Source organism: Alternaria metachromatica (genome assembly GCF_023757995.1).
Source record: "Alternaria metachromatica strain BMP 0045 chromosome Unknown scaffold_31, whole genome shotgun sequence".
NCBI lineage: Eukaryota > Fungi > Ascomycota > Dothideomycetes > Pleosporales > Pleosporaceae > Alternaria > Alternaria metachromatica.
This window is the reverse complement of record NW_026055522.1, coordinates 197869-225118: the sequence shown is the minus strand read 5'-3', so window position 1 is coordinate 225118 and position 27250 is coordinate 197869. Positions and strand designations below refer to the sequence as shown.

Below are 27250 nucleotides of genomic sequence, written 5' to 3'. Positions count from 1 at the left end.
AAAGCTATTTTGGTTTCTCTACTTGACGCCAGTATTATATCAGGCTGCGCGAGACCATTGGATTTGCCGGTTCCTCGTGGCGATAATCGCTTTCATTCATCTGCAACTTCCCGAGGTCCTCGCGTGGTCATGCAGACTGGTCCGCAATGGACAGCATCAGCGACGCGATGCATATGGCGCAAAGGGGAAAGGCAAGCTCAGGCTGAGTCGTGTGTACTCTAGCATAAAGCTCACTTTAGAGCATGGAATGTCGCATACGAGGGCTACGAGCTCCCAAGGTCCTACCTTTCATGATGCTATGAGCACATGGGGCAATGCAGTGAAATTATTACGTGTCAATTTTAACCGTGACGGTATACCATTACTTCCCACCGCACAATTTCGATCTCCTTTTGACCAAGCTAGGCAGCATGTGATGTCTGACCTATCACAGTGGCCCTTCGTGGTTAAGAGGCAAGATCTCAAGATGCTGCCAATGTCGGAACGTTCCGATCGGAACGAGGATGTTAACCCAAGCGCTCGGGACTCCGCAAGGAAGTTGAAGCCTCCTGCATGCGGTTTCCCTTGTCCGTCCACAGTTCTGCCACACAACATGGCGAAGTTTTCGCTCGAGGTAATTCACACAATTACCTGTCCCATCATCTTTCTCATCCATTCTCCAGGACTTTGACAAACACATCGAGAACCTACGCGCGCAACTCCTGTTTCTCAATGAGACGCTCGATGCGACGGATCACAATGACCCCGACTGGTTGGCAACGGACTTGATCTCACTGCGAAACAAGTCGGGGAGGTTACAAGACGACATGAAGAGATTCAGGGACCAGCTCGATGGCGAAGGTCTGGCAGAAAAGAAGAAGGTATGCTGTGCCGTTTGCGCACGCGATGCCGAAAAGCTAACAAGCGACAGGTCAAAACTTCAAACAAGCGTCTTAGTATCGAGGGCGCGAAACATGCCTCTACTACACCAACTGCGCAGCCCCCGAACTCCAACCCGCATGCCATATCTCCTCTCGTGGATCAATCGCCCACTCCACGCGCAAAGCGAGCCAGAATCGAAGACGACTACGTTGTTCAACATGTCGATGTCACCGAGGAAGTGAATAGGCGGTTACAAGAGAGCCGTTTGCGGCGCCTGATGCAGACGCCGAGCACTGCGCAGAAGCGGAAATTCGATGCATACGAGGATGGACCCAGGTCAGACGGGCCAGCTGGGACAGATGAAGAAGGGCAAAGAGGTGGACAAAGTGGGAGCGAGTACGAGAGAACCCCAACGAAACGGCTGAGGAGTAGTGGAACCTTTGAGCATCTAGGAAACAGAACAGAGGATAGGCCAGGGAGGCAAAGTCCACGCTTTGAAGACAGAGTCGACGTGAAGAGAAGGAAGTTCCAACGATAATCAGCGAGAGATTTGCGCATGTTTATGAGGTCCATTATGCATGATTGGGGCAGAATCGGTACAACGGCGTAACGGGCATGGGAAGTCGAGAACAGCATATCAATAGGCGCATTTGAATCACGAGCAATTTAAACCAAGTCGCCTTGTGCACTGAGTACTGTACGCGTGGCTTCAGTTCTCCGCAGCACCTCCGCTCCGAAGGGGAAGCTGCAGCCGAGGCGGGAGCTAGCCGCCGTCTTTGCATCATTGAACTTTTTGACATTGCGACCACCGAACTACTCTGACATCACCCCTTCACTCTGTCTGCTCGAACTCCTACACACGCAATAAATCTACTCCGACACTCGCTGCCTTTTCAGAATCGACTGGGCGCACACATACTCCAAGATGGCGACACCGAACCCCGTCCAAAATATGCCCATCCCACCAGAAGAGCGCCTCGCTCTCGAACAACAAGCCCGATACCAGCGCATAACACGTAACCTAGCCATCGGCGGCCTCGTAATATGTCCAATAATAGCCATACTCCCACCACGAAAACTAGACCTCTATACATTCTCTCTAGGCATCGGCTTCTATCTCTCCGCCGATCATCTCATCACACTACGAACAGGCCGCGGCCTCGTACAAAACCTCAGTCCAGTGCGAGCCATGGACCTACCGACCGAACGCGCAAAGGAGATGCAGAAGATATTGCAAGAGGAGAGGGAAAAGAGTCGGAGGACACTGGAGCGGAAGGAAGGGCAAGAAAAGGGTATACTTGGGAAACTGTGGATGGGTGATGAGGAGGAGGGTTGGAAGGAGCGGCGATTGGAGGAAGAAAAGAAAGCCATTGAAGAAGGAAAGAGTTATGGTGATATGATATTTGAACAGATTTGGGAGGTTTGGAATTGGGACAAGAAGAAGGGAAAGGACGGCGAGAACAAGAAGGAGTGAACACGTCTGTGGGTCTGCAGAGCCGCATTCTCTTGTATAACACGGATGTACGATATCGCCTTTGGGAAGGACTGCCATCCATTGTGCCCTGCGTTAGGGACTCCGGGGCCGACCAGTTGCGGGAACACGTTTATGAGGTGATGACCTAGATGTCTTAACGAATACAGAAGACCTGAATCTTTGACAGCAAAGTGTCTTAAGTCAAAAAAGGCAATCAGTGAATTGTCTCTCATACAGAGCCTTCAGATGCGATTCGGATCTGCAACACTGTTGCGAGACAATGGATGCGCAGTGCAGCTGACTGGCGAAATCAACTTCTGACAAATGTCTCGAGCATGTCGCAACTAATTCTCTACCTCCCATCACAGCAAATAGTCCTCCTATGACAAGATAGCCAAGGATTACGCGAAACGAGTCTGAGCACTGACTGTATGCACAGGAGCGATGTTTGCCTATCGACCACGTACTCAACGTGGGTATCCGGCCATTGGCCTACTCCGGCGCCACCATCTATGCTCACCAAACTCACCGCGTCTACCTGTTTCAGCTCAGGCCAACGGAAGGACCAAACAGTAATTATATCTGGACATCGTTTACGCAGCCTCCCATTTCCTGTGTAACATCCTTCCCGTATCGACAGAGCCGCAGATCTCGGTAACAACACGCGCTTTACTCATTATTGCAATCTTACTGGGAACCTACAGAATGTCTCAGCCAAACGCGCCACTCAGTCACACAGCCGCCGATCTGTTCCTTCCATCCATGGACGAGGAGGAACAGCTCTCTCAAGCCGACTTCAACGAACTATTCGGATCAGATGGCTCAGGGCAACCTATCTTCTCGACGAACAACAGCGATATACTCGATGACTTCAGTCTTACATATGAACACGGTGCTTTTGCAGCTGTTGACTCATCAAACACCTCCACAACTTCGACTCCCGACTTCTCAAATTACGACTTCGGCCAAAACGCCGCGGCATACCCGACTCCTGGACCAAGTACACCCCATCCCTACCCGTTAGATCTACAACGAGCCTTCCCAGCAACAACTGATGATCCTGACCTCAACGATCGTCCTCCGCCTATGCGATCTCAAACAAACCATGCCTACCTCCACTCAGGACATTCATCGCAAAGCTACGGTCGTCGTCGATCTTTGAGCACTGGCGATACAGATCGCATTGCCGCAGCCAACAGCATCACCAATCCCACTTTCGTTCGGCTTCAAGCACCGCGTGCGAGATCAGCTACACCAGAACACAAGAGAAGGCATGCCGCGCACTTCCAACATGGAAGAAGTGTGAGTCAAGGTCCGGCGCCAAGAGGAAGGCCACTCAATCCAACAAGCATACCGTACTATACGTACAACGATACATTCGTCGCCGACATGTTTTCTACTCCTATTGGTACGCCACTGAACGAAATGAGAGATCGCCGGGATCTGAAACACGACACTGGTCACAACAGTGCCGGCATGACAGATGTTGCAGTTCGCTCGGATAACCCGGTCATTCGGCATATGACACGACCTGATGAACTTGCACGAAGCAGACAGATCATCGAGATTGGCGCTCTAGCGGTTGCCAGTCACTGTACGCTGGATCCTAGACTTGGGCTACAAAGTCCGACCAGGAACTGCGCTCAAATCCTCAAGAAGCTCGCCGATATCGAGGAACATCTGGAAGACAAAGAAGCAAAGGAGGCTCTTTCCGCGTGTAAGACGATCCGAGACGCTTTGTCGAAGAGGATTGAAGCTGAGTTCATCGATACAGCAGACGAGGTGGCAGAAGATTATTTGGAGGCTCCTAGTAAAGTTCTTGAAGGAGCGCAGTATGGTATATACGAGGGTCACGATGACAACGAAATCATGGGGTTGTTGATGAGAGAGAATGGCGTTGATTGCCAGGAGACTGGATAAAATTCAACGAAACGTCCAAGACCAATAAAGCTGGGCGTTGAGGGAATAGATGCGAGGTGTAGCGCGATTGCGTCGTTACTGGGCTGAGCGTATACATGGTTGATTTTGGGCTATACATGATGTGAATAAATACCTAGGTACCTCTGATGCACAAGAAACAAGCTGTGCTGTACATTGGTTCTTTAAAATTATGCCTGAAACAGAACCTCATATCCCGATGCTGCTACAAATTCGATTGGCAAACAGAGTCTTACTTCTGTGAAGACTGGGGGCGATGTGAGTGCTGCATCTCGTATTCCAAACACGCTAGCTCGCGACTTCACATGACCCATGGAAGCCGCCCCACCCGCCCCAGCTTACATACAGACCCAGCCACATAACCTCAAACGTGTCAACACGGGTGACCCTACTACAATTCATCATCGTATCTCTCATCATGATATTCCGGATAGCGCCTCTCGTTGCGATTCTCGCGTTTGCGCGATGCGGAGCTGCTGAAGTCGCACCGGAAATTACGACAGTTGCGGAGGGCTACAACGTGATTGCCAAGATCCCATGTGTTGGGTGCCCTTTCCTATACCAAGACACATCAAAAGGCAACGATGCGCCATGGGCTCAGAGAAAAGACGACAACGCTCTGGTAAACCATCTCTAATGTCAAGCAGACCAAATCGCCCGCTAACGTGCCCCAGCTTCTGAACATCTCCCTTCCCTACGACTCAGCGCATCTAAGCATCAACAATGCCCCACTTTTAGGAGACTCAAAGATTCTACCGAAAGTGTACGTTAACCAAGTCTTGTTGGATATGTCGAAAGATGATCTCGGCAAGCTCGTCGCATCTGATCAACTTGACAACGTTGGGGGCGCTTACTTTGGCGCCTCATACGCCTACTCCCTGCGCCACGTCAAAGACTCCAATGCATTAGTGTTGCACTTCGATATCATGCAATTGTGGACGGATCTGACTTTTCCGGATCTCACAATCGTTATGGACAGAAAAGAGCAGAAGATCCTGGAACTCGTCCTTCTGCAGCGTCCCCTGTTGTCCGCGGGTGACCCAGCTAGCGCGTACGAGATTATCCGCGCTGCACTCATCCCGCGCTCACAGTCCAGCATAAACGGCAAGCGCATACAAAAAACGGCAATGTGGTTCCATGATTGGGACGACAATGGCAAGAAGGGTACAGCGACTCATGTTGTCAATTCGGCTTCTGCGTCCTTTGTAACCTGGCTTAGTTCCGGAATCTGGTCCTTGTTCATCTTCATACTCGCAGTCATGGCATTGTTCGTTGTCGTGTGCATGTTTTGCATTTTTGGGTGTGGATGGCACAAAGATGAGTATGAAACAGCACAACACGGAAAGCGCAGCAGTGGGAAGGGTGCTTGGGGTGGAAACGACATTGAGGCCGTGCGGAGGTTCATGACGCCTGAAGAGCTGGGACTCCGAGGCAGTGGAAGGGTTGTGGGGGTTGGGAAAAGCGATTGATGGACTGCGAGATGAAGAGCCATCATCCAGTCCGTGATCCATCCTGATTGACTTCCTTCCTGACCTCGGCTCGATCCTCGTGCATTCGATGCGCGACCACTTTCATTATCATCGTCGTGTTCTTGAAAGTCTCGAAAAATCCTGCTGCAGAGCCCACTTGGCAATGGCACATCATGTTCCCGACCGTTAGTGCGTCACCATCGAGTCCACAAACAAGAACACCCCTGGGCAGATCATCACGCCAGCGAACACATCTCCCGCGCTCACACCCCCACGATGGCACTACCGTGACTGCGACGATCTTCGGCGGTCCAAGCCAAATATCTCAAATAATCGTTCACGCAAAACGAAAAAGCAACCGGCTGCGACGGCCATGTTGCTTCTGCTAGCGACGCGCGACGTCATTCCGCTACTCTCCGCGCGCCGCTAAACGTCATTCACCCAAGCTCATTTCAACGTCGCGACTCGTACCGAACCCGTTCATTGCTCGATTTTCGTGGAGGCCACAGTTAGTCACATGGCTAATTCCAGGCCAGAGGGTTGTTGGTCTCGATGCGCGTCAACGTTGGTAAAGTTTGACAGCAGTTCATCGCAAGGCATCGTCATGGTCTGGGCTCGTGAGGTATGACCGCATAGGTTTGGTTGATATGATAAAGACCCTCAAGTTTGCATGTTGGTAGAGTATCATCAGTATAGTAATCAATTTCATCACTTAATTCACAAGGGTGCTGTCCTGCACACCCACCGAACACGCACAATGGCCATTACCAACACCACCTCCACCGTCCAGGCAATTTTCGCCCTTCATGTCGTTACAGCAGGCGGCTCCATTATCCTCATTCTGGCCGCTCTTGCGTTGTTCGGTCGCCAGCTCGTCGGCGGCCCTGGACGTCCCCGTACATTCAAGAAGTTTAACAGGTCAACTCTGAACAGGCACAGGTACACCAATCCACACCCCTTCTATCCAATGTCAAGTCAACTAACACACAACAGCTCCACTGGCACGCAACTCTTCCTCATCACCGGTCTCACCACCCTGATGATCGCCTACGCCGCACAATCCTCCATCGTGGCCCTCCAATCCCGCCTCCCCTCCCCCTTCTACATCACCTCCGCCTACGCCTACCCCCAATACACTGAACCCTTCGGCAACAACGACTCCATCAAGTATGGAAAGATCATCTCCATCCTCTCCTTCACCTACCAAGGCGCCATGATCATCATGAACGCCTGCATCGTCGGCGCCATCTGGATCCATGCCAACCATGTCCAGAACAACGGCACTGGTATCAAGGAGCCTGGTGTTCTGTCTTGGGCTTTGAACGGCTTCTGGATGCTGGCTATCCTTGCTCTTGGCTTTGCTAGCTGGGCTGTTGGTCTTGCTCGTCGCGGTAGTGGAAACTCTGCGTTGGCGTATCCTAGTTTGATTGCTGTTGACTACATGGTGAGGACGCTTTACGTTGTTTACGTAGCGACCGTCATCGCGGCGTCGACTAGTGCGACTCTCGAGGCGATCCTTTGCTGGATTGGTATCAAGAAGAACGGTGTTGTCGGTGTAAGTTCACTCCTCTCCTCATGCACACAATCATGTACTAACATCGTCTAGAACCGCTCCAAGTCAGCCCTCACCCGCTTCGTCATGCTCGTCACCCCCATCGTCTGGGTCCGCAACGCCTTCTCCATCGCGCAGCTCGTCCTCATCTACCGCAACACAAACAACTACTCGCGCACCACCAACCAGGCCCTCGCCTTCCTCTTCATCATCTTCGGCGAGCTATGCGACCTCGGCATCTTCGCCCTTGTTCTGCTCGGCGCCTGGAGCTTCGGTCGCAAGGATAATCAGAGACCTGAGGTTGTCAAGGAGGCTAGGTACAGCGAGAGCATGAGGGAGAGCGCGTACATTGCCAACCCTAATGCTGCTTATGTTGCTGACCACGATACTGCTTATGTTGATGGACCTGCTGGACCTGCGTTTGAGGCGGGTAGGGGTCCTACTTACATTCCCCATGTTAACTAAGGGAAGAATGATGATGTTATACGATATGTACAAAACGTTGGAAGGAAATGATTTTGAAGCGTTACAAGCGTAGTAGCGAGTCTTTTAGGTACATAATTGTTAATGAATTACACTCTAAAAAGCATCATCCCTGAATCTGCGCATATAGTAGGCTGAACCAGCTGTCCTCCTCCCCTATAGTCTAGAGCAGGCTTCAACAGGTACTCCACTTTCAGACGAAATCAGATGAGTTCGAAAATACGAATTTGTCAGAAGAAGGGCTTTCTGATTTGATTACGACAATACTGTTTGAGCGGGCACGCTTCTTGGCCACACGTTTTCTTGGGACACGGCGGGGCGAGGGAGTACAGTCGCTAATCCTATCCCGTAGATGTTAGCAGATGTAGGTATATAAATAAATAAGCATCTTACCTTTTGGAATTCTCTTTGTAGCAGCACCTGTCTTCATGGCAGTGGTACAAGCAAGGTTCATCTTTCGCACGATTGGAAGGGCCAGAGCCGTTAAGGTGGCAGCGATAAGAATTACCGAGCGAAACCATCGCAACGAATCTGTCGGGAAATAACTGATAGTTGTTGGCCCAGTATTCATAGTCTGTGTTCCAGACAGTGTAGTCTGCGATGAACTTTCGAAGTGGATTGTTGGTATCAGTGCTTTTGAATACGGTTTGGATGATCTCGGAAAGCAGTGTGGCAAAATCGTCGGCGTCGGCTCTGTCTCCCCATTCCATTAGGGAGTCCATGAGTGTGTCCCTATAGTCATCGTCGTCGAGGTGGCATCCAAGAAGGTAGCCCTTGATCAGTTTTCGACCTTCATGAACCACCCTCGAGAGACCTTCAGCTTCCATAAGGACGCGTTCGGTGTACAGCCATTGAACGTAGATCATGAAGTCTTTTGGCTGGTAATCTGTGAGGACGATCGGGCCTTCCTTATTTTCGCTGTCATCCGCTAGCAAGTTCGCATCGATTAGAGCTGAAGATTCTCGGATAAGCTTTGCGTGGACCGTGAAATCTTCGTGATCGGGTTTTATGCCGACGCTGATGGTGACGACGCGGGTTCCCATGCTGGTTCATGTTAGTAGGGTCGATAAAATGCGCGTCTTATACTTACCACAGCAATTTGCTCTCAGGATACAGCGGCATCGTGGCAGTAAAGCGCTTCGCGTGCGAGCGCGGCGACGAGGATATGGCGCAGACGTGTGCAAGTGGAAGACGCGGTGTAAGACAAAAAGGCACGGTGACTGGAAAGGTCTAGAGCTCTAAGAAACATTGGGAAAATCCGAATTAGGCAGCCGCGGGAGGTGAATGACGTAGTGCTGGCCGAGAGTTCATGTGGAAGGGAAGGAGCGACTAGCTTCTCTCACCTCATTCTCACATTTGTATGGTGAACCACTACTGACTTCTCGCTCAAGTATACGATTTTATCACTGCCTGTATCTACAAATTGGGTACAGCATACGTTCCGAATTCCACCCTATGTGTCATGATACGCGTGATATCCTTATGCTTCCATACAACCCACGCTGGGCATTCAGTCACGCCCGAACCTCGTCAGTCGAAGCAGACCGTATACCATTGACGCAGGTCCACAGCTTATAAAGTCCAACCTCAAGCACGTCGCTTTGCGTCTGGTGACTGTGTGTCGTCGGGAGCTGGGCGTTTCGTTGTGGTAGTGCGAGACCTAGACCCTGTCAGCTGTGATTATTGCGTGAGCAGAGGATATTACGTACGTGCCGGCTTTCTTCCTGTAGCAAGGCTTCTCGTCGCCGTGACAATGGTACTTGCAGCTCGTCTGCCAGCCACGCAGTGGTGATACACTAGACCAAGTATCAAGCCTTACAGACATGGCAAGAAGAAGATCCATGATGTAGTCAGAATGCATATTATCTGGATTCATTCCGAGCTTCTTGAGGTGGTATTGTTCAATGCCCCCGGCAACAAGATCTGCGACAAGCTTTCTAGTTGGCGAGCCTTCTGGTGTTTTTTCGTAGAACCTAGAACCGAAACTGGGCGGGAGCGTGATCGACGTTCCCTTAGCCTCGCTAGCGCATTGTAGGAGAATATCGTTGAGAGTGTCTCTAAAATCAGTGTCGATTAAGAAGTGACCCAGATCACATAACCGAGGTAGATGAAGCATTTCCAGATATAAGTTTTTGAGCTCAATCGAACGATCATTCCCATCGGCGGGACCGAATTTGCTGTGAACGACGCCTGTAACAAGCCACTCGAAGTAGATACCGAAGGTGTCTCTGTCGAACTCTGGCAGGGTGATGACACGCTCTTGCGATTCTTGCCACGGTCCTCTCATCGCTGCGTCGACGAACTCGGACGAGGCACGAATGCGGTCCTCAGGAACCAGGAACACGGCCTTGCCTCCATGACCAACTTTGAAGGTGATCATGTTCTTCTTAGTACTGCTCATTGTTAATTCGGTGACGTATGCAACTCTGAATCGTACTTACAAGGCAGCGTCCGCTGCGAAACCCCTCCGTACCATAGTGAGTCCTGTAGCTCACTTACCGTATGCGAATGGTTGTTGGAAAGAGGAAACTGTGTGGTACTAGGAAGTTTGAGAAGTCGGCAGTACAGGTGCCGCAAAGTGAGAGCATGTCGCGCCTTCCGTGGCCACTCACCTCACCAATCATCTCTCACCTCACCACCTGCACCGGCACTATTACGCCTACGACGGACGATCTTTACACGGATGATCAACAATGGATGCATTTCAATACGCTCGCTCGCTAAACCAAACAATAGACACAAGAAATAATAAATCGCTCAACGACAGAAGCGCGCGCCATAACAACGCACACGCTGGGTATCTTACAAACATCCAAAAGGTCATGCCATGCTCGGCCGTATCCAGAAGGAAAGAAAACCTTACCAATCATTCCACGTCTCGAGACCGCATCAAGCGACCTAAAAGCCCTCAAGCATATGCTCCTACCCGGTCGTCGCCATGGAAGAAGCCACTCCCATCGAACCCTTCTTCCTTCGGCGTGGCCCACACTTCTGGCGAGACATCATCGTAGCTCGGCTTGCGGGCCAGGTCTTCAGAGTAGACGCTCGCGTCGTCGTTGGCCCAGCGCTGGTTCCTGTCGTGGCTGGTCTGGCCGTAGACGACATTCCGGTCGTGCGCTGGTGCTCGCGGTGTGGAGCAGCTTATCCGCTGATCGCCTTCACGCGAGATAATCAAGGTGTCGGGCGAAGGAGTAGGATACGATGGCGATGTGGCAGTCGCCGAAACGATGAGCTTGTTCACCAGGGCATGCAAATCCGAGACATCGTGCTGGAGAGTGCGAACCTGCTGTTCCAAGGCCTTCCTCGCGCTCCTCTCGTGTCTGAGCGCCTCATAGACGTTTCGCAGCGCTCGCGCATTCTCCTCGTTGCTTCCAGTGTGAGGAACGGGAGGTGCGGCAAGCGTTGGGGAACCAGGCGCAGGCTCAGGCTCAAGGGTCTCACTACTTGATTGAACGATGAGCTCTTGATGAATGCTCGGTGCTGATCTTGAGTGAGAGCGCGATGCAGATGCGGACGAACTCCGGTTCCTTGATCGCAGGTTGCGAGGTGCGTTTTCGAGGATGATGGTTTGTCGGTTGTTACGGGATGACATTCGGCGGGTGAGTGTTTCGAGATTGGAGTACCTGGATTCAAGATCCTGAACGCGATCCTCAATGGGTATGCGATGTTGGCTCTTCGCTGGTGGCGGAGGCGGCGGCGAAATGCTTCGGACTTGCGGTGATTCTGGGATGGTTTCCTCTTTGGGTCCGAACAACGCATTCTTCAGGTCACCGAAGTTGAAGGCTGAGACCGGGGGCTGAACACTACGTTCTTGCTCGCGGTTTGGCTCTTCCGTAATCGGCGTCGCGGTCTGCGATTCGTCCGCTTGAACGAGCGTCGCGCTCATCTCGTTGAACGACTCGTTGTCTGGTTCTCGGATCATGGGCTCTTGCATCGGCACGGTGCGGACCGTCTCTACAGTCTTCGCTGTTTGCGGTCTACTATAGATGCTGCCGGACATGTAGCTCTCCCTCCAGAACTTGATCTCCGCACTCCTGCCTCTCTCCGTCGAGGCGCGCTCTTTTGCGAGATTATGAAGAGCATCTGCACTTCTTGATCTCCGTCTGTCGTGTTTGGACGTTACTGTTTGAGTCGGACTGGACAGTGCGATACCGATACCGGGTGACATCTCATCTTCTTCAGCCTGTTCGTCCCACGCTGCCAGCTTTTCCCGAGGCTCGTCGAAACTGTGTCGATGAGTAATGGCACTTGGTACAGTGGGCAGCGTGGCTCTTCGGCGACCGAGATCCGGCCTGTCCGTATCGAATGTAAGGTACTCTTTCGGCGGACTTGCCGGCGGCGCATTCACGTTCATGGGGTACGGGAGATGTTGGCCTAGCGGATGTAATGGCTGTAGCTCCTCCACTGGCAGATCAGATATCCGAGGATTGGACGGGGGTGTCCTTGGTTCTCTTGGTGGTGTTGATCTCAGCATGGTAGTATCCTGTTCTTCGTCAGATTTGATTCGTCACACTGTTCTAGAAAGACTTACACTATGGTGGTAGCTGTGGCCACGCTGCATTGGCTCTTCTTCCAGATCGTCCGCTCGGTCCGGGCCTTTTCGCCCGAACATCTTACGGAATACATTTCTGAGGCCGCTCTTGCGCTTGTTCTTCTTCTGTGCAGCTTTACCGGCGCTCTCTGGCGTTGAGCGAAACGGCGACGGGGAAGCGATCGAAGTTGATGGCACAATGCTTTCGCGCTGCCCTTCGTCAAAGTGTCGGACTTTTGGTGGAGATCTCGAGGAAATCGGGCGCTCGGGAACAGCCGAATCGCGCTGCGGCTGCTGCTGCTCTCCCACGGGATTTGATCGCAAGGCTGACATATGCTGTTCAGGCACAGGCGGAGGAGACTGAAGTGGTCTTGGCGGGGTTTGCGGCCTTTCATACTGCTCTTCTGGCGCGTCCTGCGGCTGCAGTGTCCGGTCCAGCGCGCCATTTGCCGCGTACTCCTTCTCTTCCTCTTCATTCAACGGCACATCCTCGGTAATAGGGATCGGCCCGCTAATTTTTAAGTTCCCTCTTCTGATAGCCTCAGCCTTCCAGCTGGAGCGCTCAAGAGGCGAGGGCGAGGGCGTCGACGCACTCATATCGGCGACGACAAAGCCTTCTCTTTGAAGCATATGGATGCTGCGATGTTTTGGATTCCGAGTGTTGGCGAATGCGCTTCTGCGGACGAGTTCTGGAAATTGCGCTTAGGCGAGGTTTACCGGGATGACCCAGCGAGCGTGAGGATCTCGACTACCATCACCGATGTTGCGAAAGCAGTTGATGGATAAGAAGCAAAGCAAAGGCGGACCGGAGCGACAAGCGCGGCAAACGTTCCTCCTCCGAAAATAGATGCAAGGCAAGAATAGGCAATAAGGAATTAACAACGATAGCCCCCAAGACTCGAAAGAAGCGAACTCGATCAGAAAGAGCGACGAGGTTAAACAATAGAGAGACGTGCCACAGACGACGTAACGAGAAGAGCAGCAAAAGAACGGGGGCGGCGCTCTTAGGGTCTATGTATCAGACCGAGAGCGTCATGTACCCTTTGGACAAGGGTGCCAATAGAGTGGGGAGGGTCAGTCGGATGGGGGGCGCGGCGGGAAGGAGGAGGCTATTATTGATGGCGCATTTGCGAATCAAGCAGTATGACCGGCATTACCTTTGACCACAACACAACGGGGGCTGGGGGGCTGCAGCAACAAATAAAGGCCTGATCGCTGCTGCACAAGCGTTGCATGAGAGGCCAACAAGTCGGACCACTGCGCGAACGAACGACGTGCAGGTTGTTGGCGATGGGGCTGTGGGGTTTTGCGTCCAGTACAGCTGCATGTTTTCGCCAAAGCGGACTGTTGCAATCGATACGTTCGTTGGCTGCAGCACGGCACGCGCAGGCGCGCTCGGCCACTGTCCTCTTCAGCCCTTCTGAAACATGCGGCTAACACGTCTTGGACCTCAGCTTCCCTGTCGGCCTCTCAAACTTACCACTCGTCCAGAACCGCCATCTCAAATCCCAGTAAAGCCGTCGCAGAGCTAATCCTTCTGCGTCTACAAATAGCGGCTTGCAGCACTGACCGAGGCGTTCCACGAACCCTCCTCTTGTCGCGTCAGGTCTGAGCGCGCGAGAAGACACGGGGTCGCCAGGACGCATGTCATGTCATGGACCCTCGGCCGTGCAGACTAACAGGAATCCTTGCTCCAGCCTGCATTAACGCGTTTGAGGCTGTCCGCGGACTAACTCCGACGACGGCCTGATTGGAGCTGATTACTCTGGCCCACACCACACCGTCTATCACGACTGTTTGGTACTCTACTGCACGCGTTACTTGTTGACGATGTACGTTGATGTAAACATGATTAATAGGGGAGGCTGGTCGACAGTAGCCGAAGGGTCTGAGAAGACGTTGACAGAAGCGACGTCGCAAGCGCTGGGCGCCGTTTTGATGAAGTTTCCGGCCTGCGCTGATTGCTCGATAGTATTGCGCCATGTATTGATGGTCACGACTCGCCACCACACACACTTTATCCTGCACGACTTCCTGACGAACATCAAACGGGAAAATATTGAGATCAAAATGAGATATGATCCATCAATACGGCAACGTAACGATGATCAAGATCATGTGTCCTGCACGACACCGTTCAGCATAAAGAGTTTGAGAGAATGAGCGCATTACTCGCTGTCTATTCTGCGCGCTCTTCTGGTCCTTCTCGTTTCTCTTTTGCGCATATATGTAATCGCATGCAAGCCCTGCTTCGCCGTCTTACCACCGTAGTCTCATGCCGCATGCCACTTTGGCGATGACATTCGGCGTATGTAGGTGTTTTGGCCCGAGCTGTCTCGACTCGCGACTTTGACGCGGGACTACTGCAGCTAAAATCACGCCGCATACCATGGCTGCAGTATCGCGCTTCGCTTGCGAACCAAACCATAGCGCTGAGACCATGTCCTCCCCACACCACTCCAACATGTAGTAGCGAACCACAACTCCGACATTGTTTGTTTGGGAGCCCGTGACAGCGCATGTGTTACAGCCTCGCTTGCTTACACCCCTCATCCGCCGTTTTCTTGGTCCACGTAGACGTCCGCCAAGTTCGGATACCTGAGATCGGCGTGGTCTTCTAGATGCTGCATCCAGGCTTTTAGAAACTTGGAGCCCCTGTGAATCAATCAAGTCAGCAACAATGCACGGCGCTGTGGTGTGACGAGCGTATAGAATCCTCCGCCGTATAACAGGGTGCCGAGGGACTGGTCTCGGTGTGGGTGACGAAGGGTTCCCGTGTGACAAAGCAAGGGGGCGTGTCACGGCAGTTTCGAGTTACGCGGGTTTCAGATTTGCTTGTTCGCAAAGACCACATCCCGACGCCCACGTTCTCGGGTATGACCGAAGTCCGCGACTCCGCGATGACGATGAGGTATGGGCTGTGGGACCAACAAGGAAAGCCAGTGATGCTGGGGACATGAATTGGGGATGAAGAGGGTACGTACTTGCTTATTGTGTCTGAGTCTCCGATCACACAAAGATGTCGCTTTGGGCGTGTCATTGCAACTGCGCCCTTCATCAGCACCTGCAGCCACGTGTTCATGCGTAGATATTGCGGCGAGTCGGTAGAGTAGGAGCTGACGTACCGTTGAGCCGTCTCTTCTCGCCCAAGAAGCCCACCTCATGCTCTGGATTGCTCCGTACTGTGCTGACAATGACGGCTTCCTTCTCGCGGCCTTGGAAGCCATCCACGGATCCTAGTTCGATACCAGGATACGCCTCTTTGAGCATTCCAGCAAGCAATGCGAGCTACCATTGTTAACGTTGAACCCCACAATACAAAGTTGACGCGCATTGCACACGCATGATGAGCAGGGTGGAGAGACGCGTACCTGTGCATTGTATGGCGTAACCACCGCGATGTCTTCCGCTTTAACGCCGGCTTTGATCAGATTCGCGACATGCATCTTCACCAACGCCGCTTCTGCTTCATTAGATTTGCTGTCGCCAAGACTCATGCCTTTCCCGCCCTTGCCTATCACACCCTCGTCTTCGATCTTCTCAGGAAAGTCACCACCCTGAGTGTCCCAGAAGACGAGCGGCTCTTGTGTATCTTCGGTTTCTTCGACGTCGTACTTCAAATCCTTCAGTAGACGGTCCTTGACGAAGTCTGCTGCGATAAGTTTCGAATCATATAGTTCGTCCGATGGAAATCGCATAATTTTCTCATGCATGCGATATTGCGTTGTTAGCATCCGCTTGATCGACGGTCCATGTAGAGAAAGTAGCCTGTCGAAAAGAGTTGTTTCGAGCGTCATGCCGGTAATCAGCTTGCCAGCGGGTTTCTCCGCGCTATCGTCACTCTTGCTGGCTTCCTTCTTGGCCGCTTTCGTTTGTTTCGAGTTGAGAGACTTGATAGTGGGTGGTAATTGGAGGTGGTCGCCGGCCAACACCAGCTTACTTGCCTTGACCCACAGTAAAGGCACCCAGCATTGAGCCTCCAAAGCCTGACTGGCCTCATCCACGATGACGACGTCGAACTCCTGACCTTTTAGATGGAAGCCACCCGCGCCATGCAGCGTCGCAAGAACGACCTTACTGCCGGTCACTAGGTTGTTGACACATCCCTTCTCTCGCTCTCTGTACTCTTGTCGAAGCTCCTTCAGCTCGGTGTAGATCTGACGGCGCTCTTTGGCGTTGCGTGTCTTACGGATAGACGATTGTTTGTCATCCATTTCTTTGCGAACATCCTGGACCAAGGCGGCTGCTTCTGACGTCCGCGTGAGGACGTCGAGAGAATGATTCAAGACGGATGGTAAAAGGCGTGCTGGGTGCCCGAGGCGCACCATAGGTACCTTGTGAGATGCTAGACGCTCGACAATGTTATCTACGGATATGTTCGATGGACCGCATACCAGCAAGCGAAGCTTTTGCTTGAGCAATTGGAGGATAAGCTCAATCAGAGTGTGCGTCTTGCCTGTGCCTGGGGGGCCATGAATCAGCGCAACTTCGCGTGAGGCCAGCGCAAATCTGATAGCCTCTTGTTGGCTGTCGTTGAGAGATGAGTCGTTCCACTCGAGCTTATGGAGAGGGTTCGATGGGTCATTCAAGTCTGAAGGCAGGGGCGTAGGCGATGCCTGTCCAAAGAGTACGCGCATGAAGGGAGTGTATTCTTGGTCTCCGAGCTTCTGCAGCCTGTTCATCGTTTGGTTCATCCTATCATGAATAAGTTCAGGTGAAGATTGAAACAGTGTATTCGGCCAGGACGTACCTCTTGTAGGTGACGTCGTTGGCCAATTTGACTCTAGTACATGTATCAGCCTCATTATGCCCGACACAGCCGCCCACAATGTGTAAACTAACATCCATAGCTTGCCGCCAGTAGGCACATCTGCGTCCTCTTTATCCAGTACAATTTCCACATTCTCCCTGCGTACCCTGAGAACTACGCCCGATGCGCCTTTCTTCTCGAGCTCTTTCTTTTCCGTCTTCTTCGCGCTCCCGCTGGGCTGGTCTTGAACCGCAACTATATCGCCCACACGTATGCCATGCTCAGGGATATCTGGCTTCTCGCCTTTAGCCACAACTGCCGAATCTAATCCCAGCTCGACCACGGTCTTGCCGCCCAGCCCTGTCCGTATAGAAGATATGTTAAGGTTCAGGATCGCGAGACCGGCGCGCGAGAGGGCGGTAGGCGTGTGCGACGAGAGAAGCGCGTTTGTTTCGGAGAGCTCGGCTTGAAGCTCGGCATCGAGAAGCGTGAGCTGCGAGGCGGCGAAGGACGGAATATCTGTAGGGTTCGGCATCGCTACTGGTAGTTGAGTATGTAGACGTGGGGTGGTAAGTTCGCGTCAGAGTTGATCAATTGCTGATCTCAGAAGCTTGGTTGGAATAGCAGAACCTCGCGCTACTTCAAGCAAGTTGGAACATTATAGTCGTGAAGTCGTTCGCGCGACAGTTTGCTGCTGGTCAAGGGCACCGCAATGGCTGTTGCGTATCTGCAGTGCGCGCCGACTGCGAGGATGTTTAGGCCGAACTGCTATTACGTCATGACTCTAACCCGTTTCGGATTGTCACCAGCAAACTCCACCGGCCGACGCGCAAGGAAGAAGTGAATTTATGCTGAACTCAGAGAAGACTTAATTACGCACTCTTCTGGAGTCTACACCCATGCTCAAGCATCATTGTTGTACTCGTGAGCAAGTTTGTTTGACTACCTAGGTACTTCAATTTGGTACATACGCACGAACTCATCGCAAAGCTCAGATTCTACTCGGGTAGCCTTGATTAGTCCAGCTACAGCCCAAAGATTTCTGATACTACTTAGGTACAAAACGCGCCAGCGAGTGTAGCGCAAATTCAGCACCCTACATATCGTTGACATGCCCCATACAGAAGCCAGTGAAGTTGTACAGCCAGAATTCCGTTTCTTGGGCACCCTTAACGACCAGGCTGGTCTGATTCCGCTTCAGCCACCTTTCATCCAGTTCTTTGTCTGTCGCAACTCCTATCCACCGACTGGGAGGCGGTAATTGCCACCACTGACTGGAGTCCGCACATGCCAAATTTGTCCCTAAGTCCGCACTGGTGTACAAGCCCGTGGGACTCTTATTCGTTTCTATACTTGCAATAACGATGAGAACCACCATAAGACCCATGAGCAGCAGAGTATAGATCCGGTACCATGTGCTCGAGATACAGGGTAAAATCGTAGTCGTCGTTTGGCCGCGAACAAAGTAGACGGCGTACAATACCAGGGAAACGGTGATAAAGACGAAGTAAAACAACCCGAGCAGGAAAGTCGTTGTAGTGAAAAATGTGTCTCCCAATACTGGGGTGAAGATGAGGAGAGCTAATGTCCAAACGCCTCCGAGAAGAAGAAGGAAGAAGCTGCGAAAGAGATAGCTTTTCCAGGATTCTGCGGGCGACTTGAATCCAGCTGTTTCATATGGCGCTGTTATGAGCGGTTCCATTGCTGTCGGTTGTTGATCGGGTTCCATGTCACTGTCCTTTGGCAAGAGAGTCCGGTGCGTCTGCACGACTGTCGTGACGTTCCGCAAGCCACCTCGCTGGTATACAAAGTCCTCTGTTAGCCACGTAGCAGCGCATAATCGTAAAAGACCGAGAATAGCCAACGGGAAGAAGACGGCGTCGATACCGAATCCAATAGCGACGCCGGGAAGTGCGGCTCCGGACATGGCACCAACGAGTAAATAGAGTGCCGACACGCCTTGTAGCGTTGTGATAACGGTCTTCATCGTTGTCAATGAGGCTATTTCAACGTGGGTGTGTTCTGGCAAACGTAAGCAGTGCGGAGCACAGGCCGTAACCATCTCTTCCCCGCCATTCCATCCGTTCGCGGTCCAGAATATCGCGTTGGTGGCTGCTAAATCATGACGACTCCACTGAACAGCGCGAATGCGCCGGTCGGCTATCGCAGCGTATCTCCAGATTATAGATGTCGGGTTGTAGCTGCACAACCGATCGTACCACCTAGGGCGTCGATCTGTCAGATACGATATTGTAGGCGTTCCTGATACGATGTGCTAAAGCACGAGCTCCATCAGTACTTCATCTTCATGCAGGAGCATAGTCCAGGTTGAACTTACCGCGATCAATGGGGCAAGACACAAAGTGAATAAGGAGACCCACTCGGTAAAACTAACACATTGGCTGTTGTAGCGGATGGGCTCAACCTCGATGTTGAAATACGGCATTGGAGATAATGCGGCCGACACATTCGCGCAGGAGAAATTCGCTAGGGATGACTGAATCTATCCTTCAGGCCCCCGACGACCGGGAAATTACTTACGCACGTAAGCACGCACAGTGACACCTACCACCGCGTAATAACGGATGCATGTAAGCGTCGATTATGTGTACCATCCCTCGTGGGACCACTACATCGCTTTGTTCGACCTCAAACCATGAATTTATCTCGATATGGACACAAAAGTATATCCAGAGATGTGCCAAGAAGTTATCTAACATGAGTTCTGCGTCCGTAGCGAAGTACCATGTGTCGCCTCAACAGATAGCTACCAAGAGAGACAGTGGCAACGCTCATTCTTGATACCGTATACGTAGCTCAAACATCGGAAGAAGGTGTGCTCCATTGCAGCAGTTTGAGATTGCCGTGTTCCTCCGCCATCTTGTAGATGAGTGAATTACTAGAGATCGAGATGAGGCCAAAATGATGGAACAGTCTTGGTGGCTGTTTTGATGCTGGTTACGTGTTATGTGCGACTGAAACAGAGTACCGGCCTGTTTATATCGTTTTGATCGCAAGTCCAGATGGCTCATAGCAAATCCGACAGTGATGTCGTGATGGAAATTGAAGTATTAGTGTTGCTCTGGGACGAAGCCTCGATTGAGTCGGAGATAACGCTTAGTAATCCCGCACTGGCCCCCAAAGCTGAGATGGAAATCTGAGGTACTCTCGCCTGCCTCGCGCCTGAGCTTTGTACACGGATGCGACTCCCAACATGCGGACTCGCATTGTTGAGAAATCTGACAGCATTCTCTTCTCCCTGCATTGCTTTGCATCCGATCCTACTGAGTCTGTGGGGCGTATGGCCACGCCATAGCAGCCTTTTTTGCCTTTATTCAACGAGCTCAGCGAGCGCGCCCATACCGAATGCACGGTAAATTTCATTCCAAGATTTGTCAAAGCTTTCGATACGGATGTATACGCTCCGCTAGCATCAACTACCGTTACCGGCTCCACGTCCATCAGCCACCGGAGTGCACCCGGGCGTTGGCGCGGTGCGCTGAGTTCTCGAAACCTCTCAGAGTCTTCTCACATGCAATTTGAGTTTGCGTAAGTTTGTGGCGCCTCTCTACTACCGAGGCTTCAGCCTTGCCCGCAAGTAAGGCGCTGAACACCAATATATCGAACGATGGATTCGCCGAGATCGTGGGGAGACCCATCGTGGATACCCCGCATTTTGTCCACGCGGGGCGAAGTAGTTACCCCTTGAAAGGTAGCATCTCCGTCATCAGAATACAAGCCAACGGTTTATGGCTGGTTCCCGAGCGTGTTAACAACGATGGCGATTCAGTCGATACACCCACTCACAGACCGGGAGAATGCATCCGTTTGCGGTCCGGCAGTCAATGCCACTCTTGGCGTCGATATCCTACCTTGCACGTCCCTCCACTACACATCTCATAGTCGGTGCACTCAGGTCATTCGCGTTTTGTCGAAAGCGCAAACAGAGAACTTCCGAGGACGGCTTGTGTAAAGACTGATGTGGCGCAAAACCATAAACTCTGGATTACTACTCGTCCGCTAGATGCGCCGACACCTCATGACCAGCTGCCTAGACAATACGCGCCGGAAGCTATCCATCAACGATCCAAGCCTATTGTGGCTCTTTCCCCTGGCTGACGCTCTGAACTGCGAGTTCGGATAGGTCAGCGCACGATGTTCTTCATGCACCGTGTCACCTCACAAGGCTGTCAGACCCCACTTCCATCAAAATGAGAGCGATCTGCAACCCAAAATTCCGGGAGGATGCTATTGAAGCATGGGTGTATCTGCAGCCACGGCGGCCTTTGAACTTACGTTGAATCTTTCCAAATCGCTCTTCGTCCGGACGCAGGAGACCTTGACATTGTCCGAGGTTCGTTGTGAAGCGTAGTATCTGGCTTGTGATATCTTCTCCACCGGGCGAGTTAAGTATCGTGCGTTGCACAGCGATGGCAGAAGCAGTCACCAGAAACAAAAACTTCATTTGATTCGACAACCACGATCGAACGCATAACTACTCACTATGAAGCTAGCAACCCTTCTTTCGTTGCTTCCTTTGGCTCTAGCAGTCCCAGCACCACTGGAGAAACGAGCAAACCCTACCGTCGTTGCTCCCTCGCCTCAAGCCACGGTTGCTGGCATCAACGTATTGGGTGTTGAGTCCTTCAAAGGCATACCATACGCACAGCCCCCGATTGACCAGCTACGACTGAAACCACCTCAGCCCATAACTTCCTCTCTCGGAAAGGTCGACGGAACCGGCATTCCAAAAGCATGCCCACAGTTCTTCTTCAGCATAGATGAGAGGAATATCCCTACCAACGTCTTAGGCACTATCCTAAACCTACCACTTCTTCAGACCGTCACAAATGCTGGAGAAGACTGCCTTACTATCAACGTACAGCGTCCCGCTGGTACCAAAGCTGGCGACAAACTTCCGGTACTATTCTGGATCTTTGGTGGCGGTTTCGAACTTGGATCTACTGCAATGTACGATGGAACAAGCCTTGTCGCCGAATCAGTCGCTCAAGGCAAGCCCATCGTATTTGTGGCAGTCAACTATCGCGTGGGCGGATTTGGCTTCATGCCCGGGAAAGAGGTACTAGCCGATGGCTCCGCCAATCTAGGGCTGCTGGACCAGAGGTTGGGTTTGCAATGGGTTGCTGACAACATTGCCGCATTCGGTGGAGATCCTGAGAAGGTCACCATCTGGGGAGAGTCTGCCGGTGCTATCTCCGTGTTAGATCAGATGATGCTCTACGACGGCGACAACAACTACAATGGCAAGCCGCTGTTCAGAGCTGGCATCATGAACTCAGGTTCGATAGTTCCAGCTGATCCCGTTGACTGCCCCAAAGGTCAAGCTATTTACGACAGGGTATGTGCTCAATCCTACTCGTTGCTGCTAAGCACAATGCTAACTACTTGCAGGTCGTTGAAGCAGCTGGATGTGCCAGCTCTGCCGATACCTTGGCGTGTCTCCGCACAGTGCCGTACACCAAGTTCCTCAATGCCGCCAATACTGTCCCGGGTATCTTGGGCTACTTCACGGTCAATCTTTCCTATCTCCCTCGCCCTGATGGAAAGGCCCTCTCGGATTCTCCCGATGCCCTGGTCAAAGCTGGAAAGTACGCCAAAGTACCTTTCATCGTTGGTGACCAAGAAGACGAGGGTACTCTCTTTGGTCTCTTCACTTCGAATCTAACTACGACCAAAGAAGTAACGACCTATCTCTCAACCATCTTCTTCCAGAATGCTTCACCAGCGCAAGTCGAACAGCTAGTAGGCAGCTACCAAACTATCACCGAGGACGGCTCGCCCTTCCGCACCGGCCTACTCAACAACTTCTACCCGCAATTCAAGCGCGTCTCCGCTATCCTCGGCGACGTTACCTTCACGCTCACACGTCGCCTCTTCTTGGAAGTCACTGGTCAAGTCGCCCCCGATGTACCATCCTGGTCCTATCTCGCGACATACGATTTCGGTACGCCCATTCTAGGAACGTTCCATGGCTCTGACATCTTGCAAGTCTTCAATGGCATCTTGCCCAACAATGCCGCGAAGACCATTAGAGGCTACTACTACTCATTCGTCTACAACTTGGACCCTAATGAGGGTAACACTTTTATGGACTGGCCGAAGTGGAGTGAAGGCAAAAAGCTGATCAACTTTGGAGCGAATAAGAACAGCTACCTCGATGACGACTTTAGGGGTGATACACATGACTTCTTGGCGCAAAACGTAGCGAGTTTGAGGGTCTGATCTCGATGATCTACATAGCACCTGACCTGCATGAATCCTTCGAAGTTGGGCATAGCAGCAAAAAGAAAAATGAACAAAGTTTTACTCAATCACCCCTTTCGCTCTCATGACCCACCGCTGATGGTTTGTTGTGAGCTGCATGACTCAACTACGTTGCTGTCCCCATTGTTTTTTTCACAGGCCACAAACCGCGAAGTGCGTTTTCAGGCTCTTCGCCAATCTTTCCTTCGCGAATCTCGAACACCCTTTCGTTATGATATCAATTGTTGGCGGCCTAATCTTCTGTCACTGGGCGGCATCGAGCATGCGCATCGCGGAGCTTTCGCCCATGGAGCAGCGCGGACCCGCAAATGTTCGTCTTTACAGCTTCCCCCGTGGCTGCCCAATCATCGAGGATGCTGGCGTGCATCGCACTGAAGAATGACGATCGTGGTCGCATTGATGGGCGGAGATACCACGGATTTACTATGGAGATTACACGGGCGTTCTGTGGCCCGGCTCTCAGAGCCGTGCACACGCGTCACCTTCTCACATCACCGCGTTGAACGGAGCAGCCACGCGTACGAAGATGCCGAGTGGATTCTACTGACGGCGTAATGTAGTTTTCTTTGCACCCGCTTACCATACTCATTCCAAAGGTGTATGTGAATAGGAAGCTGGTCTCAAAGTTTCTGGGCTCATTGGCACACAAGCAACGCTTTGACGTACGTGTTGTATTCAGCAAGAACATAGAGCTAATAGATGTCGCAAACAAAAGCGAGCGTGACTGAGGATCAGGTACCGAGAAGGAAAAGACCGAACCAAACAATTCAGCGAAAGAAATACCGAGGAAAGCTGTTTAGCACCCCTCTACCGCATCGTTGGTGATAACTACCAGTCACACGTAACGACGGCATGACGATAGATGCCCATCATGGAATCTGAACAGCCCTCAGCTCCACTCTTATATCTCACCTCCTCCGCTTTACACTTGATCTCGCGGTCCTTGGGCAAAGCGGGTTCGCCTTGCTTTGTAGGTGGTGCATCCCAATCTTGGCACCAAAGAGATCCAGGATTGGTTCCATCGTTGAGATAGTCGCAACTACTGCTGTCGATGAGGTTGCCCAGCTCGTACGTACCAGCAGGCCAAGGTGGGTTATCGACATTGCCTTCTGCTGGTACAGTCTTCATGGCTTGCGTGTCAAGACGACATTCAGAGGACTCGCCGTAATCGCTATTGAAGAACAACCAGGTGTTCTCGTTCGAGATCTCATCGATGTAGTTTTGGAAAATGATGGAAAGCGCTTTGTTCTTGCGAGATGGTGTTGCCGAAGGCATAGGGCTCGATGAAGTTGGACTCGAGTCGGTCGGGCTTTCATCGTCATCGTCATCGTCATCGTCATCGTCATCGTCCCCATGGTCGGCCTTTGTCGCACCATTCCAGATCACCCGGATGTTGCTGTCAGAACCCCTCGCCCAGCTCGAATCGTCACTGGTAATATAATCACGAATAGCTTTGACGCGCTCCACACCAGTCTTGCTGTCGTCCCAAGGTTTGGTCGAGTAGGACAGGTATGTAGCAATGAGGCCCGCGACCTGAGGTGCAGCTATATTGAAATCGTAGGTCAATATCAAGTGCTTCTCAGCTGCATTCTTGTGAGAGATCGCTTACCTAACGAAGATCCACTTGGAACTGTCCGCTCCTTGTCCACCTTTGATTGGCAATCAACTCGATCACCCAGCGCATAGATACTGACAAGTGGACCGGCTTGCGAGAAGTCGGCTCGATTACCTTCATCGTCGCAACCGCCGACGATGATGAGAGGGATGTCATCATCCTGAAGAACCATTGGAATTTGGTCGACATCTTTTCGGTTCGGTTGCTTGGCTGCGTTGCCTGCGGCTGCGACAAAAGGTACCCCAAGTTTGGACAGTGTACGGAGATCATCTCCGTACAGTTCTTGCTTCTGTTTGTCGTTCTTAGCTGCCTCAGGTGTGATTCCGCCCAAGCCGATGGCAATTGATGTGGTCACCACGCTCCGCGAAGCACGGCCTGGGTGACTGTTGATGTCTCTCAGAATCAAATACATGATGTTTTCCCAGTCGCCAGATTTGGGGTACATTTTTGATGACACAAGATTCGCCTGCAGGATGTGACCAGGATGTTAGCGAGCCGTTCTAAATACACAGTAGATACCTAGATGGACATGGGAGACCATGAAAGAGAAGATCATGCCTAGGAAAGCTCGTCCGACAAAAGACAGGCACCAGAAGACTTGATAGGGTCGTAAAGCGTCAGCAACGTACCTCTTTTGCAAGCCCATACTTCTTGCCCACGGCTTTTGACGCGACATAAGTCCCGTGCGATGGCTTGTCAACATTGTCATCCGAATCTGGACTTTGGTGGTTTTCGATAGATGATCTGGATTGGAGTACGAGGTCGTTATCTGTCTTGAACTCTGACTCATCGTCACGCTGCGATGGCATTATTAACGATGTGAAAGACTTGGGCTCATTTACTCACATTCTTGACTTTGATCTGAACGCCCATGTCTATCAAATATACATATACATCCCTGCCAGGATTCTCGGGGTACACAAAATCGGTGGCCTGGCTGAGTGAACCCCCCCTAGATCGTACACTTTTAGTTGGCTAATGAGACATGTGGAGATATATCATACGTACGGATACAGACTATCCATAAGGAGAGCATCATCGGCGTTTTCCTGTTTCTTCCATGTCAAAGCTCTGGACACGAGCTTTTCTTCTCTTTCAATCGCTTCTGACTGCTTGTACACTGCATCAAGTGACTGCTCAGCCGGGAGAGCCCGTAGAGATACCACGGGAAGCTCTTCCATCATACCGGAAGTATCTTCGTGATTCTCTACTTCTTTCTTTGCCTCCTGTGTCAAGTTGAGACTTCCATATCCGAGGATCTTGTCGTCCGGCCCGATCTGATACATCCAGGAACCAGGCACCACCTTGCTCTTCAAGAAATCGTGGTAGTTCTTGATGTCGATATCTTTCTTTACCAGAGCTATGTACTCCTTGATGTCTCGGCGGGAAATAGAGTGTTCTTCGCGGGTTGGTGGAGAAGCATGGCTGGCACCCTCGCCTGCGTTACCATGAGCTGCAGTGCTATCGTGATGCGTCGGCTCATGTCGCGACAATTGGTCGCTAGTCAGTGCGGGAGCTGTGGCTATGCCGGTGTGTTGCTCGACAGGAGGGACGTCTTCCCTTTGCTCAAGCGCAGCATTGTTCTCAGCGTCTCTAGTTGTAGCGTCAGCTAGATACGTCGGGATAAATGCCTGCGCAACGCAGAGCAGGAGGGAGAGATAAAGAATGCGCATTTGTAATTATGCAAGAATTGGTTCGAAGAACTAAGCAAAAGATAGGATGTGAAGTCTGGTTTGTGTGTAGATAATGGGACAATTGGTGCAAGCAATGGAGATGTAGTTTAGCCATACTGAAGGTTGTCGTGTCTCTTTGTACCCACTTCAGATGTCTCTTCAGCCCCAGCGACTTGGGTTTTGGGTCCGAATTTGCGTAATGATGCAACCATCGCCCTCATGCTGTTGAGCGGCGTGAGTTCACCAGGGCCTACTGTCTTGAACCGAAACGCCTGTCGTGCAACTATTCACATATAGCATGCCATGGAGTTTACATCCGGTGTAATTCTCGACCATGCAAAGCTCCATTGGAGTGCGGGTAGGCCATTACGGAGACCATTAACTGTGCCAGTTCCGGGGCAGGCGCACATATCCATGGAGCCGTTTGATCGGCCTGTAAATGCTTCGATAGTCGGGGCGAAAAGTTGCGGCACTGCAACGCTTGACACAGCAGGCAGTAGTTCATAGAAGGGGCCGGATCTCGACACGAGGCCATGATGTCGTCGGCAAGGTGATGCAGCATGAGCGGTATGTGTGTGGTGGTACAGCGGCCCCAGCATTCTGATAAGTGACAAAGAGG

The 27250-nt window shown here is 51.8% G+C and overlaps 12 protein-coding genes across 12 annotated transcripts; 6 read left to right on the top strand and 6 right to left on the bottom strand.

Annotated features, from left to right (window-relative positions):
• Positions 1-592: 592 nt before the first annotated feature.
• J4E83_009283 (uncharacterized protein) lies at positions 593-1399 on the top strand (the record flags this gene model as incomplete). Its single annotated transcript, XM_049336172.1, has 3 exons — positions 593-613; positions 663-860; positions 911-1399. The coding sequence occupies 3 exons, from the start codon at positions 593-595 to the stop codon at positions 1397-1399; spliced, it is 708 nt and encodes a 235-aa protein (XP_049184736.1).
• Positions 1400-1423: 24 nt separating this feature from the next.
• J4E83_009282 (uncharacterized protein) lies at positions 1424-2335 on the top strand (the record flags this gene model as incomplete). The annotated part of the gene is made up of 2 exons (XM_049336171.1): positions 1424-1428; positions 1759-2335. The coding sequence occupies 2 exons, from the start codon at positions 1424-1426 to the stop codon at positions 2333-2335; spliced, it is 582 nt and encodes a 193-aa protein (XP_049184735.1).
• Positions 2336-3040: 705 nt separating this feature from the next.
• On the top strand, positions 3041-4255 carry J4E83_009281 (uncharacterized protein; the record flags this gene model as incomplete). Its single annotated transcript, XM_049336170.1, has 1 exon — positions 3041-4255. The coding sequence occupies one exon, from the start codon at positions 3041-3043 to the stop codon at positions 4253-4255; it is 1215 nt and encodes a 404-aa protein (XP_049184734.1).
• A 436-nt stretch (positions 4256-4691) lies between these two features.
• On the top strand, positions 4692-5742 carry J4E83_009280 (uncharacterized protein; the record flags this gene model as incomplete). Its single annotated transcript, XM_049336169.1, has 2 exons — positions 4692-4895; positions 4948-5742. The coding sequence occupies 2 exons, from the start codon at positions 4692-4694 to the stop codon at positions 5740-5742; spliced, it is 999 nt and encodes a 332-aa protein (XP_049184733.1).
• A 757-nt stretch (positions 5743-6499) lies between these two features.
• On the top strand, positions 6500-7759 carry J4E83_009279 (uncharacterized protein; the record flags this gene model as incomplete). The annotated part of the gene is made up of 3 exons (XM_049336168.1): positions 6500-6681; positions 6736-7297; positions 7349-7759. The coding sequence occupies 3 exons, from the start codon at positions 6500-6502 to the stop codon at positions 7757-7759; spliced, it is 1155 nt and encodes a 384-aa protein (XP_049184732.1).
• Positions 7760-7970: 211 nt separating this feature from the next.
• On the bottom strand, positions 7971-8899 carry J4E83_009278 (uncharacterized protein; the record flags this gene model as incomplete). The annotated part of the gene is made up of 3 exons (XM_049336167.1): positions 7971-8118; positions 8171-8821; positions 8892-8899. 3 exons carry the CDS (start codon positions 8897-8899, stop codon positions 7971-7973), a joined length of 807 nt encoding a protein of 268 aa, XP_049184731.1.
• A 465-nt stretch (positions 8900-9364) lies between these two features.
• On the bottom strand, positions 9365-10253 carry J4E83_009277 (uncharacterized protein; the record flags this gene model as incomplete). The annotated part of the gene is made up of 3 exons (XM_049336166.1): positions 9365-9437; positions 9487-10170; positions 10219-10253. The coding sequence occupies 3 exons, from the start codon at positions 10251-10253 to the stop codon at positions 9365-9367; spliced, it is 792 nt and encodes a 263-aa protein (XP_049184730.1).
• Positions 10254-10685: 432 nt separating this feature from the next.
• J4E83_009276 (uncharacterized protein) lies at positions 10686-12938 on the bottom strand (the record flags this gene model as incomplete). Its single annotated transcript, XM_049336165.1, has 2 exons — positions 10686-12260; positions 12309-12938. 2 exons carry the CDS (start codon positions 12936-12938, stop codon positions 10686-10688), a joined length of 2205 nt encoding a protein of 734 aa, XP_049184729.1.
• A 2448-nt stretch (positions 12939-15386) lies between these two features.
• J4E83_009275 (uncharacterized protein) lies at positions 15387-17593 on the bottom strand (the record flags this gene model as incomplete). Its single annotated transcript, XM_049336164.1, has 4 exons — positions 15387-15596; positions 15680-17003; positions 17059-17091; positions 17151-17593. 4 exons carry the CDS (start codon positions 17591-17593, stop codon positions 15387-15389), a joined length of 2010 nt encoding a protein of 669 aa, XP_049184728.1.
• A 3969-nt stretch (positions 17594-21562) lies between these two features.
• Positions 21563-23301, top strand: J4E83_009274 (uncharacterized protein; the record flags this gene model as incomplete). Its single annotated transcript, XM_049336163.1, has 2 exons — positions 21563-22417; positions 22471-23301. 2 exons carry the CDS (start codon positions 21563-21565, stop codon positions 23299-23301), a joined length of 1686 nt encoding a protein of 561 aa, XP_049184727.1.
• Positions 23302-24171: 870 nt separating this feature from the next.
• J4E83_009273 (uncharacterized protein) lies at positions 24172-25403 on the bottom strand (the record flags this gene model as incomplete). Its single annotated transcript, XM_049336162.1, has 2 exons — positions 24172-24926; positions 24953-25403. 2 exons carry the CDS (start codon positions 25401-25403, stop codon positions 24172-24174), a joined length of 1206 nt encoding a protein of 401 aa, XP_049184726.1.
• Positions 25404-25956: 553 nt separating this feature from the next.
• Positions 25957-26631, bottom strand: J4E83_009272 (uncharacterized protein; the record flags this gene model as incomplete). Its single annotated transcript, XM_049336161.1, has 1 exon — positions 25957-26631. The coding sequence occupies one exon, from the start codon at positions 26629-26631 to the stop codon at positions 25957-25959; it is 675 nt and encodes a 224-aa protein (XP_049184725.1).
• Between the last annotated feature and the right edge of the window lie 619 nt (positions 26632-27250).